The sequence below is a fragment of the Trichophyton benhamiae genome (assembly GCF_000151125.1).
Source record: "Trichophyton benhamiae CBS 112371 chromosome Unknown contix01456_5.r1.exp, whole genome shotgun sequence".
Taxonomy (NCBI): Eukaryota; Fungi; Ascomycota; class Eurotiomycetes; order Onygenales; family Arthrodermataceae; genus Trichophyton; species Trichophyton benhamiae.
In genome coordinates this window covers 1,142,887-1,160,922 of record NW_003315080.1, presented here as the reverse complement: position 1 = coordinate 1,160,922, position 18,036 = coordinate 1,142,887, and the positions used below count along the sequence as shown (strand labels likewise).

At 47.0% G+C, this 18,036-nt stretch overlaps 8 protein-coding genes across 8 annotated transcripts; 4 read left to right on the top strand and 4 right to left on the bottom strand.

Moving 5' to 3' along the window:
* Positions 1-818: 818 nt before the first annotated feature.
* On the bottom strand, positions 819-2,718 carry ARB_03416 (UDP-glucose,sterol transferase, putative; the record flags this gene model as incomplete). The annotated part of the gene is made up of 2 exons (XM_003010668.1): positions 819-1,106; positions 1,168-2,718. The coding sequence occupies 2 exons, from the start codon at positions 2,716-2,718 to the stop codon at positions 819-821; spliced, it is 1,839 nt and encodes a 612-aa protein (XP_003010714.1).
* Positions 2,719-4,419: 1,701 nt separating this feature from the next.
* On the bottom strand, positions 4,420-4,836 carry ARB_03415 (uncharacterized protein; the record flags this gene model as incomplete). The annotated part of the gene is made up of 1 exon (XM_003010667.1): positions 4,420-4,836. The coding sequence occupies one exon, from the start codon at positions 4,834-4,836 to the stop codon at positions 4,420-4,422; it is 417 nt and encodes a 138-aa protein (XP_003010713.1).
* An 825-nt stretch (positions 4,837-5,661) lies between these two features.
* ARB_03414 (uncharacterized protein) lies at positions 5,662-6,943 on the top strand (the record flags this gene model as incomplete). The annotated part of the gene is made up of 4 exons (XM_003010666.1): positions 5,662-5,731; positions 5,917-6,442; positions 6,528-6,627; positions 6,821-6,943. 4 exons carry the CDS (start codon positions 5,662-5,664, stop codon positions 6,941-6,943), a joined length of 819 nt encoding a protein of 272 aa, XP_003010712.1.
* A 1,116-nt stretch (positions 6,944-8,059) lies between these two features.
* ARB_03413 (uncharacterized protein) lies at positions 8,060-10,597 on the top strand (the record flags this gene model as incomplete). The annotated part of the gene is made up of 3 exons (XM_003010665.1): positions 8,060-8,259; positions 8,318-8,861; positions 8,924-10,597. The coding sequence occupies 3 exons, from the start codon at positions 8,060-8,062 to the stop codon at positions 10,595-10,597; spliced, it is 2,418 nt and encodes an 805-aa protein (XP_003010711.1).
* Positions 10,598-11,182: 585 nt separating this feature from the next.
* On the top strand, positions 11,183-11,825 carry ARB_03412 (uncharacterized protein; the record flags this gene model as incomplete). Its single annotated transcript, XM_003010664.1, has 2 exons — positions 11,183-11,254; positions 11,394-11,825. The coding sequence occupies 2 exons, from the start codon at positions 11,183-11,185 to the stop codon at positions 11,823-11,825; spliced, it is 504 nt and encodes a 167-aa protein (XP_003010710.1).
* Positions 11,826-12,651: 826 nt separating this feature from the next.
* ARB_03411 (uncharacterized protein) lies at positions 12,652-14,082 on the bottom strand (the record flags this gene model as incomplete). The annotated part of the gene is made up of 4 exons (XM_003010663.1): positions 12,652-13,256; positions 13,314-13,647; positions 13,719-13,976; positions 14,053-14,082. 4 exons carry the CDS (start codon positions 14,080-14,082, stop codon positions 12,652-12,654), a joined length of 1,227 nt encoding a protein of 408 aa, XP_003010709.1.
* A 1,055-nt stretch (positions 14,083-15,137) lies between these two features.
* On the bottom strand, positions 15,138-15,943 carry ARB_03410 (uncharacterized protein; the record flags this gene model as incomplete). The annotated part of the gene is made up of 2 exons (XM_003010662.1): positions 15,138-15,230; positions 15,296-15,943. 2 exons carry the CDS (start codon positions 15,941-15,943, stop codon positions 15,138-15,140), a joined length of 741 nt encoding a protein of 246 aa, XP_003010708.1.
* An 863-nt stretch (positions 15,944-16,806) lies between these two features.
* On the top strand, positions 16,807-18,022 carry ARB_03409 (uncharacterized protein; the record flags this gene model as incomplete). Its single annotated transcript, XM_003010661.1, has 3 exons — positions 16,807-16,884; positions 16,935-17,190; positions 17,241-18,022. The coding sequence occupies 3 exons, from the start codon at positions 16,807-16,809 to the stop codon at positions 18,020-18,022; spliced, it is 1,116 nt and encodes a 371-aa protein (XP_003010707.1).
* Between the last annotated feature and the right edge of the window lie 14 nt (positions 18,023-18,036).

Genomic DNA, 18,036 nt, shown 5'->3' with positions numbered 1-18,036 from the left:
TGTCAACTAGTAGCCCTTAATCCGTTTTGTATAACGTGGGAATATGATACAAGGGTAGAAGTTTGATATATACAAACACTTATTGGTCTGGTATCTAGTGACTGGTGGGAGTATTCACATTGTTTGATAGCCGAGACATCGTGCAAAGGGAAAGTCATATAAACAGGTCAAATGAGAGAGCATGATTTATCCAGGAGGGATAAAATAATTAATACAGTGTTATAATATTGAATTACTCTCTAATGAAATCTCGAGCGCACCTCTAAATGAAAGGAAGAGGAAATGCAGAGAATCCAGGAGTAGAAATATCAACATGGCGGCTGCATCAAAATTCTGTGCAAAGCCAACAAGCAATATGCAAGAAACGAAGGACGTATTAAAGCAAATAAGTTGACTCCACAGTAGATCAAGTTGGCCAAATCCCAATCTAAAACATGCTACCAGAGCATCAGGAAAAAAAGGAAGTATCAGGTACAAGGGCGCTTAGGCTGCATTGTAAGAGATATTAAAGCAGCATAATTAAGCGTAAGATGTAGCTGAAGGTGTAGATGCGAAATAAGACATGAAAATGACGGTGGAAAAAGAACAATACGCAATTAAATGGCAGACATATGGTGGTGCTCGTGAGGTAAGCATATGCATAACGGTATGGAGTCAAACAAGACATAACAAAAATAGAAAGGAAAGAAAAGGATAGAAAACAAGCCCTGGCACACCCTACCCACCTTTAAATAGGACGTCATAAATCATAATATATGCGTTAAAAACGTGTGTCGGTTAGAGCGTATTGTAGTGGAGTTTTCATTAGTCGCCTGGAATTAACAAGCAACATCATCTTCGTCATCGTCTGGAGGAGGTAAAGTTCCCGCCGCAGCACCGTCCATCATAGTGGAAAGGTCACTACTGGGATCCTGGGCTTTAGCAAAGATATCGTCGCCGACGAAAGTCCAGGATTCTTCGATTCCATCTAGGAAATCTCCATTGTTCTCCTCTTCAATTCCTTCATTGGACGGGCTGCCCGCAGCAGAACGGCGCAGATAAGTGAGAGTTTTGGCGTATTCAAGATCGCGATATATCGACTGGATAGCTTTGCCAACGCCATCTTCCTGTGGTACGAGTTAGTTAATTTCGGATACACCAAAAATATGCAATAGAGATAAAGCGTACCTGACGTATCCGTTGGCCTATTTGCTTTGCTTTTATTATCATGCGCTGGCTATTGGTTGCTTCCCACAGAGCTCTGGTAAAGGTAGCAGAATTTAGCTTCTTCATGCAAATACCGACGCCTAAATCCTGCACACGGATGCCGAAGAAGAACTGATCTCCGAAGAAAGGTTTCACAATCGTAGGTACGCCGGCTCGAAGACTAGCTCCGGTGGTACCAGCTCCACCGTGATGAGCAACGGCATCAACCTGGGCAAATAGCCAGTCATGGGGAGCAGAGTCGATTTTATAGATATCTGAAGGGAGATCAACTTCCATTTGCGAACTCCGTGGATCGCCGTGCCTATCGGACCAGCCTTTGGACAGAATACATCGCACACCGGTCTTCAGGACAGAATCAATGACGGTTCTTGTCATGGCAGCAGGGTCAGAGACGACGATGGAGCCGAATCCAATGTAGACCAGTTTCTTCTTGTCGGCTCTTGCCTTGCTAATAAAGGCAACAAGGTCTTCTGGTGGTGTCCAGTCAGGTTTTGCATCCAAAAACCAGTAGCCAGTCACCCGTACCCATTCTAAATAGTCGTTGGGAGGAGGTACGACCGAAGGAGAGAAGTTGTATAGGAAAGGCACTTTATCCGGCTGCATCTTGTCAAGACTGGTAGGTTTGAGATTAAGTTGGTTCTTTCTCCATCGGTTGATTTGTCCAGATATAGCCTTCCAAAATACGGTATCAAAAACGACGTATGTTAGTTTATTGTAAGTACCTCCTAGATTGCGGTCTGGGACAGCAAAGGCATGAGGATAAGCTGTTGTTTTTGTCCAGGGCATAGTGAAGGCACGGAAGTATGGTATCCCCAAAGCTTCGGCAACGTGAATTCCAGCCATGGCGCTGGGTGATTCTATCAGGACATCAGAGTCTTGACAACCCTTCCAGGACGAGGCAAGGAGGTCGTCTATCCATCCGCGGAAATTTTCAGATGCTTCTTTTAAGAAAGCATATGTAAACATGCCGTTGTCAACGCATATTCGCATGAGTTCGGCGGGATCGCCATCGATCGGTGCAAAGTCGATACCGTGCTCTCTTATCCAGCCTTCGAACTCCTTGTGGGTTGCTATCCGGGGTTTATGCCCTTCTTCTAGCAAGCCCTTGCAGAGCGAGATGTAAGGCTGAACATCACCGCGAGAGCCTATGGTGAGGCAGGTTATTCGCAGCGGTTCTGTTGGTTTGAAGTTGATAATAGATGCCGAGTTGTCGTCGAAAAACATGGGTGAGTTATCTTGGGATAGGTTAGATATTGAGGATTTGAGAGTTTGAGTGTCAAAGGCGTCGTTCGCATTGCCATCAGCAAGGCCGGATCCGCTATTGCTGCCCATTTCTGCCGTAGCTCCTACTTCGTTTTCCCCGCCTCCGGTACTTCTGCTTCTCTGGCGGCCGCTCACTTGGTCATATAGTCGCTGAAGCTCTTCTTCTGTCTCTGGCGGGAAAGTAGTAGGCAGCTCCTGCTGGCCCTGGTGGGCCAGGAGTTCACACAGTCTCCAGAATGCTCTTGACATCTTGCCAGAGGAGGACACAAGGGGACTAAGGGAGCGATAGACAGTGTCTCGCGAAGGGACAGGGGGCAGCGAGATGCTTCTAGGGAAGTAGGAGGCTATGGAGCGCTTAAGGTCTCGCGGTATCAGCGGCCACATAGTACGACGGTCTCCATGTTTGCGGTGATAGAATAGTAACTAGTTGGTTAGAGAGATACGAGGGTGTCAACTCTGGCTGCGCGCTACGAGCCTACCCCCCCTGGACCTTGGAGACGCCTTTCACAAGCATATTACGACAGCGCATCTCATAGACCGAAAGACTACCTGCTATTAAGTAGTTATATATTCTATACGGGGGAGCCAGCAGAAGCATCGCCACAGGCAATTGGTCGGCCTCTGCAGATCGGCAGACGTTGTCAGGCTTCCCATGCCGCGCCCCAAATCTCGCTGCTTGCTGCCAAAGCTCCAGCCTCTGCCTCCCATCGCCATCTCCCAATGATCGATCCTGCTGGTTTCAATCCGGTATTGCTTTTTCCTCTTCTTTTTCTCTTCCCACTCCCTCCCTTGGCCCCTCGCTGTTTGTTGGATCTCGACATGTACGACTTTTCTTTTTTCTGTTTAGCCACCTCCGCTGCCCGAGGCCCTGCCCGGATCCAAACTTGGATGCTCGGAGCGCGTGGGAGAGACGCCCTTTCCCCGATTTCCCCCCCCCCCCCCCCCCCCCCCCTGGGTTAAGGCAGATTCAGCCGTCATCTTGCATGGCTTGCTGTCCCAGCTAACAGGCCGTGTCTTGTCAGCTAACGGACCCTAACGACGCTGCTAAAGAGACATAGAGGTCTCCTGCAATCTCTCTCTCTCTCTGGTAAACGGCTCGAGCATAATTTATCTCTTGCCAGGGGCATAGCTTCAGCTTTTCTTTTTTTTTTTTTTTTTGGCTCCTCCCTTGGCTCCGTGTGGGGATACCCCAGTTGTCCAAGACGAACTCCAATTCAGTCAAAACAGCTCCATGAGATAGTTTCACAACCCCTCTAACACTTTACTCCTCCATTTCTGTGACGTCTTTACGTGGACGGTGTATAAGAGAGCGATCTTATCTACCGGGATGAGGCGTGGTCAATCAGGGCGAGTCAGAGAACCCACAGGATCGCGGGGAAGCGCACAGAGTACAGCAGAGTACGAGGTCATCACGGTTCTCTGCAAGGGGGTGTCATCGTTAGCTTGCTGACTTGACTTTCAACGCTGCCAGGGGTCCGTCATGCACGTCAATCCTTCTCTGTCCTCTGGCTGGCTAGCCTGGCTCGGGATTATCTGTGAATGAACAGGCCAGCTGCATAAATTAATGGCTCGAACAAGTATAAGCCCCGTCGCATGAGACCCTGGCCTATATACATTATTCCTGCTAACATACGGAGTACTCCGTACGGAGTAAGTAGTTAGTATATGCATACATCTTGCCGTCTCTTGGCCCATCAGTTTATGGGCATCTTGACTGCAGGTCAACAGACGTATACTTACAGAGTACCTGTTCATATGGAGGTCCTAACCGACATGGTATAATTCTCGAGATAGCAGAGAGTGTTTTCATTCTTTTTCCGAGGAATACAGCATTGGCTAAGAAGTTTGCTCTAAGGACGTAACTAACGGGAATAGTCCTCCGGTCTTATCCTTTGCAATGCCAGTTTCAGGAATTTTCGCTCTGGTTGTAGACGATAATCCGCCTACGACCTAAGGCCCGAAACCCCTTCGGTTAGCGGCTCCAGGGGTAGTTGTAACACCATTGGCTTCCTCCGGTGACATCTCTTCGTTCATAGCCTTCATATACATGTCAAGAAGATGTCTGTTCGTCTTATTCGTTGCCTCCCACCTTTCAATCGAGACCCAGCCGTCGTCGTCGGGACGAAGTTGGCCTTTGATAATATCAAGCAAATACCAGTCACCCTCGTATCGTGGGATTTTCTCCTTGTGTCTCTCCAAACCCTCTTCACTGAGCTTGAACTGACATTTGCCGGGAAATCCAAGAAGATTACAGTCATGGAAGATCCGCATAAGCAAGTTCTGTAGTGGCACTAGGAAGTCTATTGAGAGGGAAGCTCGCAACATGGTTGCTGATTCATCTTCATTGCGTCGTAGACAGACAGACATTTCGTGATACTTCGATCGAATTTCTAGAGCGTGCTCTTCTTTATTTCTCTTCTCTCATTAGGATCCAAGTCGTCAAAATTCGTTGGTAAGTTTAGGTACGTCTGTTCTTAGACGATAGCTTTTTGGCGGCTAAAGAAACTCGGAAAACTGCACCAGTAAAAATATTTGGCGCGCTTCAATTGACCACCAATCAATTACGCCTTCAATGACGGTTGGATAATCAGGGATATTGAAATTGCACTACGCATGAGAATATAAAGTACCTCAACACTGTTGGTGGCAGTGGGGGCTTACAAAACTTTAATGTAGAAGCTGTTGTGAGCAGTGGAGCTATCACTTCCTTCCTATCGTAAGGAGGGAGGCCTTATCGGAATTTCCCTCAATCTCTTCCCACATTTAGTTTTCAACCCGAAGATACCAGCAGCACAGGAACTGGTGTTGTGTGCCATGTATTCACTTCTACGCGCAATTGAGTTCTTGAAGCCCCAGGAACTAGGAAGGTGAAATAGCAAACGAGGCAGCTTCCACAGCTTTTAATTATTAAAGCCAGCTCAAGCGAGTCCCTGGAACGTTTTGCTTACTCCCGAAACTACAAATTGGAGTTGGCGATCTGCTGTATAAGTTACAATGGACAGTTATTGAGGCTCAAAATAGTGAACGGAGTACTAGACATAACACACGATCTAACAGGAACAATTAAGGAAAGAAATAAAGGAAACAGTTGAGTAACGCTGACCTACTCGCCAACGTCAAGTCGAAAGTCCCTGACGTCAAAGATATCGAAATGAAAGGTAAGCTGTCAAGTTATTCCATTTTATGTCCATCATGGATGTCCATCATCATAGATCATCAGCCCTAGATAAGATTGATAAGATCTTTGGTTGCACAAGCTCTAGTAAGGGTTGAAAGTTTATTACATATCAGTAATCAGGTGATTGTATTAGGTAATATCAGTTTAGTTACGCTAGTGCTCTAATAATTGAAACTCTAAAAGGTTCCACTCTCCATGGATGCGGGAGACTCCGTAGAAATCAAGGCGTTGCGGAAACCCCTCTCTCCCTTTATTCCGGTGTGGAACAGGCGAAGAAAAGAGACCTAAAGGGAGAGACGACGTATATATTCCATCTACATTGGTCCCAGAGCAATACTCGGTACAATATACCATGGCATCTCAGGATACCCTCAAGTCGGCTCAGCCTCTGCCACTAGAAGCAGCCAGCATTGCTAGTAGCTCGCCAGCCGAACAGATCGCTGTCTTGGATATCCTTTTTGAACCATCACAGAATCTTCACAACCTAGCTCTTCCCCTGCTCCAAACACCCTTTAATTCATACAGGGAGCTTATCGATCGCGTACGGGCTGAACTCCACCAACTAGCCGAGAGAGCAGCCTCAGACGACACCGACAAGAAAATCCTATATGATATCCTAGGCTCCCATCCCCGCCTTGGTGCCCCCAAAAGCTCTCATTTGAGCGAATTTAGCAGACGGGAACAATCAAATCTCGCTACCGTTACGTCCCCGGGACAAGGGGCCGGGGATGAAGCTGATCGGTTAAGGAAATTGAACGAGGAATATGAAAGGACCTTTCCGGGTTTACGATATGTGTGAGCATGTCTTATATCAATCACGCACTTTCATTTCTCTCATATATGCATGGACGTGAGTGTTAATTTTAATTTGTTGCTGCAGGGTGTTTGTCTGTGGACGGGGGAGGGATGTTATTATGGAAGATATGCGTCGTCGCATTGATGCCGCCGATGTCTCTTCTGAAATTGATACTACTATCACAGTGAGTTTGTTCTCACGTCCCCTGATCCGTTAATCTTCGATCTCCTTCCCATTTTCGAGCAAAGTAATATAATATTTACCATCATTCTAGGCCATGTGTGATATTGCCAATGACAGAGCCTGTAAGTCAGGGTTACACTGGGGGCGAGCTTAAAGTTGGATAGGGCTACATGGCAGCAGACACTACTAAATAGGAACATACCCGCCCTCTATACAAAGTATATAAATACATGATAACACTTCCTCTTACCCTTACCTTCCACCCTCTTCTTTCGTCCCTACCACCTCGAGTTGGATTCTCCAGATTCGAAATATAGACATGTTATGGGTCGCATGGAAATCTATACTAAATATAGAAACATATAGCTTATTCATCAAATATTACAGTCATGTATTGAATACCAAAATGAGCCAATAAGAGCGCTACATTTTAGTTTTTTCTGTAAGGATAGGTATCAAAATTACAGGATTAAACTTCTTCCACTACCTAATCTAATCTGATTAGATTGGCGGCCCGAATGTTACTCCGACGGCGGGTATTTCCCTTCTTGGAAAGTATTTACTTTTTGCCCGGATTTATTGAATATTTTTGTTTCAAGGATGCTGGACGAACTAGCGAAATATCTCCCATTCTTCACAGTTCCCCCTAACCGTACATATACAATGAGCGGGCGATGATCGAAGGTCCGGTATGGATTACATGAATTTCTTTTTTATGACGTGGTCTTCTTGAGCGCTGTTGAATAATGGCGGATACTTCGGACCCTGCGGGCTCCCAGCGCCGTGAGACAGACGCCCAGCGACGAGGTTCAGGGAGTTTAGACGGGGCGACTATCGTGAATCAACCGCGACTAGTAGCAGCTGCGGATGCGAGTAAGTGGTCCACGCCCTATTGATAGACGACTATTAATTAGTTCATCCTCCCTCTGCCCGATCTGCACAAGCCCGAAAGCCTGGGGGAGGCTGATCCACGCTGAGCCGCCAATATTTCCTCGATCCATACTCCGTATACCTCAATGTCTATCCAAGACATGGAATATGTTAACGAATTTCTGCATCTGTACTATTAGGCTCGACGAATGATGGCTCCCTCTACGCGAACAGCCACCAGAATTCCAATCCTGAGGTGCCAAATGACGCCAACCCTTGGCCGCAGCCAAACGTAACTACAGGCCCAGGCCTGAGAAGTCAGATCTCGCATATTTCAGCTTCGGGGCGTCAGAAGCAATCGCCGGGCCCTTCGGCGTCACTCTCTCGACATGATACGCAGGACCAGTCGCCTATCGACCCTTTATCCCAGGTACGTCATCGTTTTTATACAAGCCAGGGTTTGCAGGGATATTTAGTATCGACCCTATCTACTTGCTGTCGAGTACTTCAATAACACAGCCGAAATTTTTACTGTTTTTTTTTATGCGTTATTCCAATAACTAATGAGTGTCGTCTCTGCTCCTCAGCATATACTAAAACGAACAAATACCGAAAGATCATTCACTTCAAAGGCCCGGCCGAGACTTTCTTTTGAAACAGAGCCATTGGCTTCAGAGAGTCATCTACCACCTCTATCCGAAGATGGACCGTCCACCAATAGACCTGAAGCTGGCACTGCACAGGCATCGGCTAAAGACAAGAAGTGAGCTGGAGTATCTATTCGTCGAAGAGATATCAGCTACGTACTGACACTCTATTAGGAAGAGAGTTTCTTTCTTAAGTCGGATAATTGGAGGGAAGAAGAAGGGGCAGGTTTCGGAGGAAAACGATGATGTATCAGAGCTTGGTGAGCCACGGACTACTGGCTTAGATAGCGAGCTCTTTGCACACCCAGTAGGGTATATACCGCGGTATCCGCCTCCGCCAAAATATATCAAAGTCCGGGCGAAGCACACAAAAACAAGGGCATTCGACAGATTATTTCTTGCTCAAGACCTTAAGGGAAGCCCAGCAGAGGCCGAGCTGGATTCAGCCGAATTCGAGGCGAGTGCAAAGGGCAATAAGGCAGTGTGGGCGGCTGAATTCTCTAATAATGGGAAATACCTTGCTGTTGCTGGGCAAGACAAACGGGTTCGAGTATGGGCTATTATCTCAAAGGCCGAGGATAGACATGCACACGAAACTGAGGAAGAAGCACGAAATGACCAAACGGCTGTGAGGCTAAGTGCTCCAGTTTTTAAAACGCACCCCATTCGGCTATACGAAGGTCATACTGCGAGTATTGTTGATTTAAGCTGGAGTAAGGTATGCTTCCGTCAACGACCTCAAAAAGTTGACTTTACCTTGCTAATCGAACCACAATATAGAATGATTTCCTACTTACTACTTCTATGGACAAAACTGTGCGCCTCTGGCATGTTACGCGGGATGAATGTCTATGTTGTTTCAAACATGGAGATTTTGTCACGTCTATTGAATTTCACCCTCGTGATGATCGCTTTTTCCTAGCTGGCTCTTTGGACTGCAAGCTACGGTTATGGAGCATCCCCGACAAGGCCATTGCGTATAGTGTGACCATCCCTGACATGATTACAGCAGTAGCCTTCACTCCAGACGGGAAATACTCGTTGGCGGGGTGCCTCAATGGGCTCTGTACAATCTATGAGACTGATGGATTGAAGCCATTATCACAGCTCCACGTTCGGTCTGCTCGTGGGAAAAATGCCAAAGGGAGCAAGATCACGGGTATAGATACAATTGTTCAACCGCCCACTAACGAAAATGGGTCTGTGAAACTCCTTATTACTAGTAACGACTCGCGAATACGCCTTTATAATTTCAAAGACAGGACTTTGGAAGCCAAATTCCGTGGAAATGAGAATGCGTCCAGCCAGATTCGTGCGAGTTTTAGCAGTGACGGGAAGTATGCCATCTGTGGAAGCGAGGATGGCCGGGTTTACATTTGGCCCCTGGATTCAACTGAGAAATACCCCGACAAGAGGCCAATTGAATTTTTCGACGCTCACAACTCAATCGCGACTATTGCCATCATGGCACCTACTGTTAGCAAAATGCTACTAGGATCTACTGGTGACTTACTATATGACCTATGTAACCCCCCTCCCGTTACCTTGGTCAGCGCTACGGCGTCAGTTATCTCGAGGGATCAGGCACGCAACGATGAGGAACCTGTACCACCGCGGACACCGCAATCCCTTCAACCGCCCAGCCAGCAAAAAGCGGAGGAATCCCCGGCATACGTTGCACGGTCTGCACATCCTGGTGGCAACATCATTGTGACTGCTGATTACCTTGGGAAGATCAAGATTTTTCGGCAGGATTGTGGCTATCACAAACGTCGACACGAACTCTGGGAGACGAATTCAACTTTCTCTAGGAAGCTTTTAGGTCGCACAAACTCAGTATCTACTCGACACAGTGTAGCATCTTCAATTGGAAGGGAATCGAAAACCCCTTCGGAGCGAATCTTATCGTGGCGTAACTCTGTGATTGGCGGCCCTGACAATCGCAGCGTTGATAATCTCCGTGGAACGCCTGAACCTGCCGGACGCAGCGGTTCTCCTTCCAAGCCACGTAAGGACAGCCCCTTCGTGGACACAAATAAGCCCGCCACTCCCAACTCAACAAGTTCGCAACGGTTTGGTGCTACAACCCTCGTTCACCATAACAACCAGCCCACACCGCCCCCTAGGTTCCTCAGCACCGTTAACTCCGAAGAATCCACCACATTTGGGCCCAATGATGAAACGCCTCGGCCGTTTGGGCATAACTCAAACAAGGAGGACCCGAGCTATATATCATGGAATAAAGCGCAAGCTGACACACAGCATGACTCTGCACAGGACACGTATGGTGGAAAGAGTGCATTGGTCAGTAATGGCACTACAGGCGATGATAATGTCGAGTATGAAGAAGAATTGGGATGCTCTCAGTGCCAGGGCAAAAATTTCAGAGCTACCCGTCTTAAAAATGGGGAGCAGAGGTTGATATGCACACAATGTGGCTGTGCTGCCTTATAAGGGTCTTCCTAGCTTGGGTATACGTGTTTACTATATAGCTTCCCTGGCCCACTTACTTTTCGTTGGATATAGCTTCTACCTGGCTTTGGTTCTCACTTTTGGGCGCTTGTTAAGAATGGGGTTGGTGATCAGTGTTATGAGGTCGGTTACCTAAATGGTGACGTGTATATACGAATAGCTATACGTCTTTTCCCTGCTCTGTAGAGCAGACTTGTGCATGTACCTTGGTTGTTTTGTGCTAAAAAAATAAAAAATAATAAAAAATAAACAAATCAAGGAACTCCTAGTTCTCAAAGACCAAAGCAACGGCTGTGAATATTTTATATAGGAGAAGTTGAGTTGGACTGTTTGGTAATTGGCAGTCGCTGTGTTTGCTCTGTTTGCCTTCGACTCACAAGCCACAGAAAAAGTCACGACGTCACAACGATAAATGATAAAACGATAAACCAAATTATCCAATCTATCACCCACCACGAACACAATTTCCAAGCAAAGTATACCTGATTACTGCTGCCATCACCTCTGAAAAAAGCTATATAAATTCCAACACCCGACCTTTACGCCCCAATACCCAGGATCGAAGCCATGGTTTACCTAGCGACTTCACAAGACTATCTTAAACAGTCGTCACTATTACTCGAAGCATATCCAGATTCAGTACGTTGCACCCCCTTGTACATACGATATCTGCATCTATATACCTTTCCATGGAAATTACAAACCTGGAAAGCTTGCCGTGTTAAAACCAAACGGCGCATTGATTAATCAATTGCACTGCTAACTAAATCTCATGTAGACCCGAATAACCACAAAATACTCCTATCCTAAGCGGCCCTCCGCCAAAGAACGAGCCAAAGCAAAGTCGAAAACAGCTGCTCCAGCACCGACAGAAACTCCAGAACCTACCGCCGTACCCGCAACACTTACCTTGAAAACGTTCAACCCCGCTACAGGAATATGTCTAAAATACCAAACGAACAAAGCCGCGGAAGTGGGCAGGCTGATCGCTGGACTGGGCAAGCTGGCCAGTGGCTCACCTATTGAAGACTTTGTACCGGCTCCAGTACCGGTGAAGGCTGCGGCAGGTGAGGCGGAGGATGTTGATATGCCTGATGCTACGCCATCATCGGCGGTTGACGAAATCAGCGGGAGTAATACGCCAGTTGCTGGTGGTGGAGGAGGGGGCAAGCCGGCAAAGGGGAAGAAAAAGGGCAAAGGAAAGAAGTAGAGGATATATGGACTAGTGGAATTGCGGTCTTATATGATATATGGATTATTTATGCCGTAGTTAAAGGGACCAAAAAAAAAAAAAAAAGGCCCAAAATATCAAAAACAAAGACCAAAAAAAATCAAAACATACGAAAGTCGGGGGATTCGCTGGTGGTCACCCACCCAACTACTAACCGACCGGCAAGTGGCTTAAGTACAGCTGAGCGGACGGGAAGCTCTGTTTTCCACTTCCTGTGTTCGTATGTGCTAGACTCTTAGTCGAGAGGATTGATATAGGACTGGTCCATACAAGTGTGGTTGAAAAACATAAACAATTCTGTGTTTTGGCCGTTGATGGACATCAATTACTCGCGGATAACTTGGAGCATGATGCACTAGAAAAGTGATACACTACCAAGGTTCATATACTAAAAGTATTTGACGATATAACTAATTCGATACTTATATAGTACAGGACGAGTAGATGCTTGACTTGAGGTATAGATATAGACATGTCAATATTTAATGATAACAATATTTTTATTATACGCATGACATTCACATTTCCAACCCATCCGAAGCGGACTACCGCGTGTAAAACCATGGACATCCGCCTTGGATAACATACATAAGACATGAAACACATCCAAATAACGCCGAGCCTGCATGAACGTGAAGATAGGAGAGTAAGAAAAGAAAGTATTATAGCATCAGAATCAGATGCTTGGCGAGAGTGGGAAAGTTAGTATAAGGATATCTAGGAGTCGAAGAGGAGGGGTCATAGCATGGGAAGGGGAATCATTGAGACAAAATGAAAAGGAGACGAGAGTGGAGGGTGAAATAATTTAGAAGTCCTCGTCGAATCGGAAAGCGCCGCCGTTCTCGGGTTCTTCAGAAGAGTCCTCTTCCTTCTTGGTACTGGCCATGACACCAGCTTTCTGGTAATCTCCAACACGCTTCTCGAAGAAGTTGGTCTTGCCAGCAAGGGAGATATTGTCCATGAAGTCGAAGGGGTTGGTAGTGTTGTAGAACTTCTTGTTACCAAGAGCAACGAGAAGCCTATCGGCAACGAACTCAATGTACTGGCACATGAGCTTAGCATTCATGCCGAGAAGGGCACAGGGGAGAGCATCAGTCAAGAACTCCTGCTCAATGGTGACTGCTTCGGTGATGATGGCCTCTACGGCACTGGGGTCGGGTCGATAGTTGAGGTGAGAGAACAGAAGGCAGGCAAAATCAGTGTGGAGACCTTCATCACGGGAGATAAGTTCATTGGAGAAGGTGAGTCCGGGCATGAGACCACGCTTCTTCAGCCAGAAGATCGAGGCGAAGGAGCCACTGAAGAAAATACCCTCGACGGCAGCAAATGCAACAAGGCGCTGTGCGAAGGTGGAATCCTTATCTTGGATCCATCGGATGGCCCAATCGGCCTTCTTGCGGATACATGGAACTACGGGTTATTAGCTCTTGCCTCTAAGGTTAGGGGAAGGTGGACAGAGTAACATACTTGTGTCAATAGCTTCGAAAAGGTAGGTTCGTTGCTTCTGTTCCTTAATGTATGTGTCGATGAGGAGGGAGTATGTTTCGGAGTGAATGTTTTCCATCATGATCTGGAAGCCATAGAAGCAACGGGCTTCCGGTACCTGGACTTCGTTGCTGAAACGTTCAAGGAGGTTCTCGTTAACGATGCCATCGGAGGCGGCGAAGAAAGCCAAGACATGGGAGATGAAGTATCGTTCATCGTCATTGAGCCTGTTGTTCCAGTCGTGAATATCCTTTGAGAGATCGATCTCTTCGGCAGTCCAGAAAGAAGCTTCAGCTTTCTTGTACATTTGCCAGATCTGATAAGATAACGCGTTAGTCCTCAGTAACACTTTAACACGTAACGCGTCGGATAGGGTTCCTAGCATACCTCGCGGTATTTGATCGGGAAAAGAACAAAACGCTGAGGATTCTCCTGGAGGAGGGGCTCCTCTGCCTCCAGCTCCTTGGGCGTCTTGGGCTTGACAACCTGGGTCTCAGCAGGCTTTGAGGCCTCAATCTCGACCTTCTTCAGCTCTGGCTCAGCAATATGCGAAGAGACAGGAGCATTCTCCTTGTCCGCGTGGTCCAACTTGAGGGGCTTGATGGGCGAGTCGTTCATCTTGAGCTTCTCCAGGGAGGAAGCAGTCTATATCAAGCCATAGCAAGGCGCGTCAGTAAACCACTTAAAACACGCGTATATTGAAGGGATATCAGCGGCATACCTGCTTCGAAGGGGTGGACTGAGTGGCCATTGTGACTGCTGGCGTGTTTTTCCCGAGTGGCTCAAAGGCAAACAAGAGAACGAAGCGTGGTTATCGTGGTGTTGTTGATGGGAGTTGGAGGAGTGGAAGAAAGAGGGCGAAAGCTTTCTCCCTCGCCTTCAAATACTTTTTTGCCTGGAGTCGCGCTAAATCACGCGATCACGCGCTGGAGCGCGATTGCTTAGTCATAATGATATGTTTGCCATGTTTGCCCGACGCGTTATCTTATCTGATCGAAATCTCCGCTTTTAGCTCGCGTTATCCCAGCCGCAGCTGCTGCAGCCCAACATGCAAGACGCACACCAAGGCTCGCACCAAGATGCGCTAGCATGGGCGCCAGGAACAAGGCTGGGCCAGTCACAGCGGAGGAGTGATTGTTGATGGCCCCTTACTCACGTTTCCACCAGCAGTCCCTACGTGTGAGTGGCTGATCAGGCCTTGTTTATGCAGGATCCTCCTCTGGACGCGACTTGCTTTCGAAACTATCAACTGGCTTTCAGCATGGGCAATCATATCATAGCCTGGCGGTTCCGCCTTATCCGCCATAGCCTGTTTCTGGTGATGGGCCGTCGGAAGTTTTGGTTCCGTTTCCATTATCGCCGAGTAATGGTGAGACATCAGACGATACGCCAGGCTTTGCTGCGCTCATTGTATCATTTTATTATATCCGGCATCCCGTCTTGCCCAAGGTCTAAATACCAATGTTGCCACCCTTTCTACCATGCAACGCGCCGTTCGCGTCCCGAGATTGCGGGTGAGTTTAGAATTATGTAGCTGAACCTGGCCACCCCCTGCATTCGGCTGCAGCTCTGTTGAAATTACAGAGTATAAAAGAGCAGACGACACCGCTCGCGAAAGATCCATTATTGCCAGCAAAATACCACTTCCCCCCTTTTTTTCAGTCTTTATTCTCTAATACGAAACTATTATTATCCCGTCTATATTGTCCTCCAAGAAATCTAGTTCGATGAAACGCTTGCCCGGAAGAAGCATACAGTCTATATATACATAACGGAAATGTGAATATACAGAAGCGATAAAATCACTTATATCCAAGCCTTCACGGATTCTGGTAGGAATGTATCTTCGGCTTTGCGCATGATCTTAGTACATTGTTCCATGAATGTAAGTGTCAAAACCTAGGTGAAAGTCATGTTAGAATATATATAGTTTCAAGTGTGGGAGTAGTATGCTAATAACTTACCGTATGAGGGACTACACGGGCCAGATGAGCCGAGACACCCTTGTAAATGGCGAACAGACCTTCAGCCTTGATTGTCTTCTTGACACAGTCAAAGACGCCATTGTAAAGGTTGCCGCTTTGATTGTACATTCTGGACATGATAGTGTCTGGAGGGTGCATGGCAATACAAACAACAACACCACTGGCAGCACTGCTGGTAAGGTGAAGTGGGAGCCCCTCTTCCATTCCGAGATGGCGTATCAAGTTTCGCTTGGCGAAAAAGTATGTAGGTAGTTGAACAGAGCTACCGAAACCAGTTCGGATCATGGAGGCCATGGCGCCACGGTATAGTCCAGGTACTCCTTCGCTAGCGAAGATCTTTCGTAACCCATCCGTTGAGCCTTTGTAATTGTGTTGTGTGCCAACTGGAAGAATTGGAGAGTAAGACTGCAGCCTTGTCTTAACCAGGAAAAAAGGGGAGGCAACAGCAGCACCGATAACTCCGGAAGTAGCTCCGGAGAAAACATTGATAGCCATTGATTGCGTTTTGGGGTCATCGTAGAAAGAGGTGGTGAGACTTTTGCGAATCGGTTCGTAAAAGGAAAGCCGACAACCGTTCAGCAGAAGTTGGTATGTATACTGCATATACAGATTTTGATCAGCTACCATCTTGCTGCGGGTATATCTTTGTGTATAGCTCGTACCGCTGCGTCAAGACCACGGAGCAGGCCTCGCGGACCTTCGTTCCTTAGGATGACGGTGATTCCATGGAACACACCCTTATATTGCCTGGCGACATTGTTCTTTGCTTGTAGCTCTCCTTGCAATTGTAATCTTTTCCGTCTTGTGTTAGCTTCCGCGGACTCCAACTAGCAATTGGTATAACAGCCGGCGTATTACCGAATCTTGACAGTCTCAAAGCTGTGTGTCAGGGTGACGGCACCACAAGCGGCCAGACCACCGGCAAGAAATGCTCTATATTCAAATAGAAGGTAAGCTAGTGGCATCAAACGTTGATTCTTGATAACAGACCTACCCGGTAGCGGTGGACATCGTTGTTCCTTACACCCGGTATCTTCGTTCTCACGGGGAAATTGGACAAAAATACGGGGAGATTGAGCGGAGAGGGTCTTCAAACGGGAATGAAAAAGGCGAATTATTAGCAAGTAACTCGCAAAGACATCGACATAGTTCCTTATTCTGCTCAATGGCAATATCAATGGGTAAGCAGAGAAAAGTGCCCGGGTCAGAAGGACAAGACGACGGGAATGTCAACACTTTAAAATCGGCCTTCTCAATTGAAAATTCCAGCGTATCAGATTGTCTTAATAATAAAGTTTTACGGGGCTGTTTCGGGATATGGATCAACATTAATACGATGATTACATAATCAGATTTTCAGTCGGTTCCAATCTATCAAAACTCAAACTTCCATCGAGCTATCAAAACACGAAAGCAGCACAATACCAAACGGAAGCACCAATAATTTGCGTGCTTACTTTGGATACACAGGTACCTGAGACGTGGTGAATATGGCGGAAACAACAGCAACTCCCGCACAGCCGGTAGAGAAGGTATCGGATGTTATAAAAAATTATAGGCCCGCGAAGGTAAGTTAAGTTAATAGCTACAAGAAGCATTTGGGGAAGGTCACCCACAGTTAACAATTGACGGTTTTTCTTTCCAGGCATTCAGGGGAAATCCAAAGGCTGATAAACAGGTTAATGTAACGTCACTAGACTTCGACGATCAGGGTGACTATCTAGTTGCGTCCGGTGAGGATGAAATGATTCAAGTTTTCGACCTAAAGGAGGGGAAATCCACGAAGACTGTTCCTAGCAAGAAATACGGCGTACATCTTGCTAGATTCACTCATCACTCACGTCAGATCCTTCATGCTAGTACAAAACTTGATGGTGTGTGCTCTATGCTTGTTTATCTGGATTGATGTGCTGATGGAAGCTAGATTCACTCCGACTGCTCGATCTTCACAACGAAAGCTACCTTCGGTATTTCACGGGCCATACAGATAAAGTGGTTTCTCTTGCGGTATCTCCAGGGACCGACGCGTTTCTATCCTGCTCGAAAGATGATACCGTTGCTTTTTGGGACCTTAATTCCAGGAATGCTCAGGGTAAACTTAAGTTGGCTACTCCGTACCTTGCGGCCTTTGACCCATCCGGAAGTGTCATTGCTATTGCTTCACAATCCACTTCATTTGTTCTACTCTATGATTTCCGGAACTTTGACAAGGCGCCCTTCGCATCCTTTGATCTCTCCCCTCTTGAAGACCGATATACCCCAACAACTAAAGGGCGTGCCTGGACGCGCCTGGAATTCTCAAATGATGGAAAAAGCTTGCTAATCGGAACTGATTACCACGGTCATTTTGTTCTTGATGCATTTGAGGGCAATCTTAAGGCATTTTTGGTTGGGAAACATGGACCAACTGGCCGGGCCGCGCCAGTTTCTACAACTGGGAAGCCTCCCGGCCAGGGCGATGTATGTCTGACTCCTGATGGTAGATATGCGATAGGAGGCGCAGGAGAGCAGCCAGACACATTGGTCTGGGATCTACATCAATCTCCAGATGCGAAACTATTCCTCGAACCCATGACCCGCTTACCTTACTATCGAGCACGCACTACACTAGTCCAGGCGAACCCTCGATACAATATGTTTGCAACTGCGGATAAGGAAATTGTTTTCTGGCTTCCAGAGGACCCTACTAAGATGGCTGAAAAATGAGCAATGTGTGACAT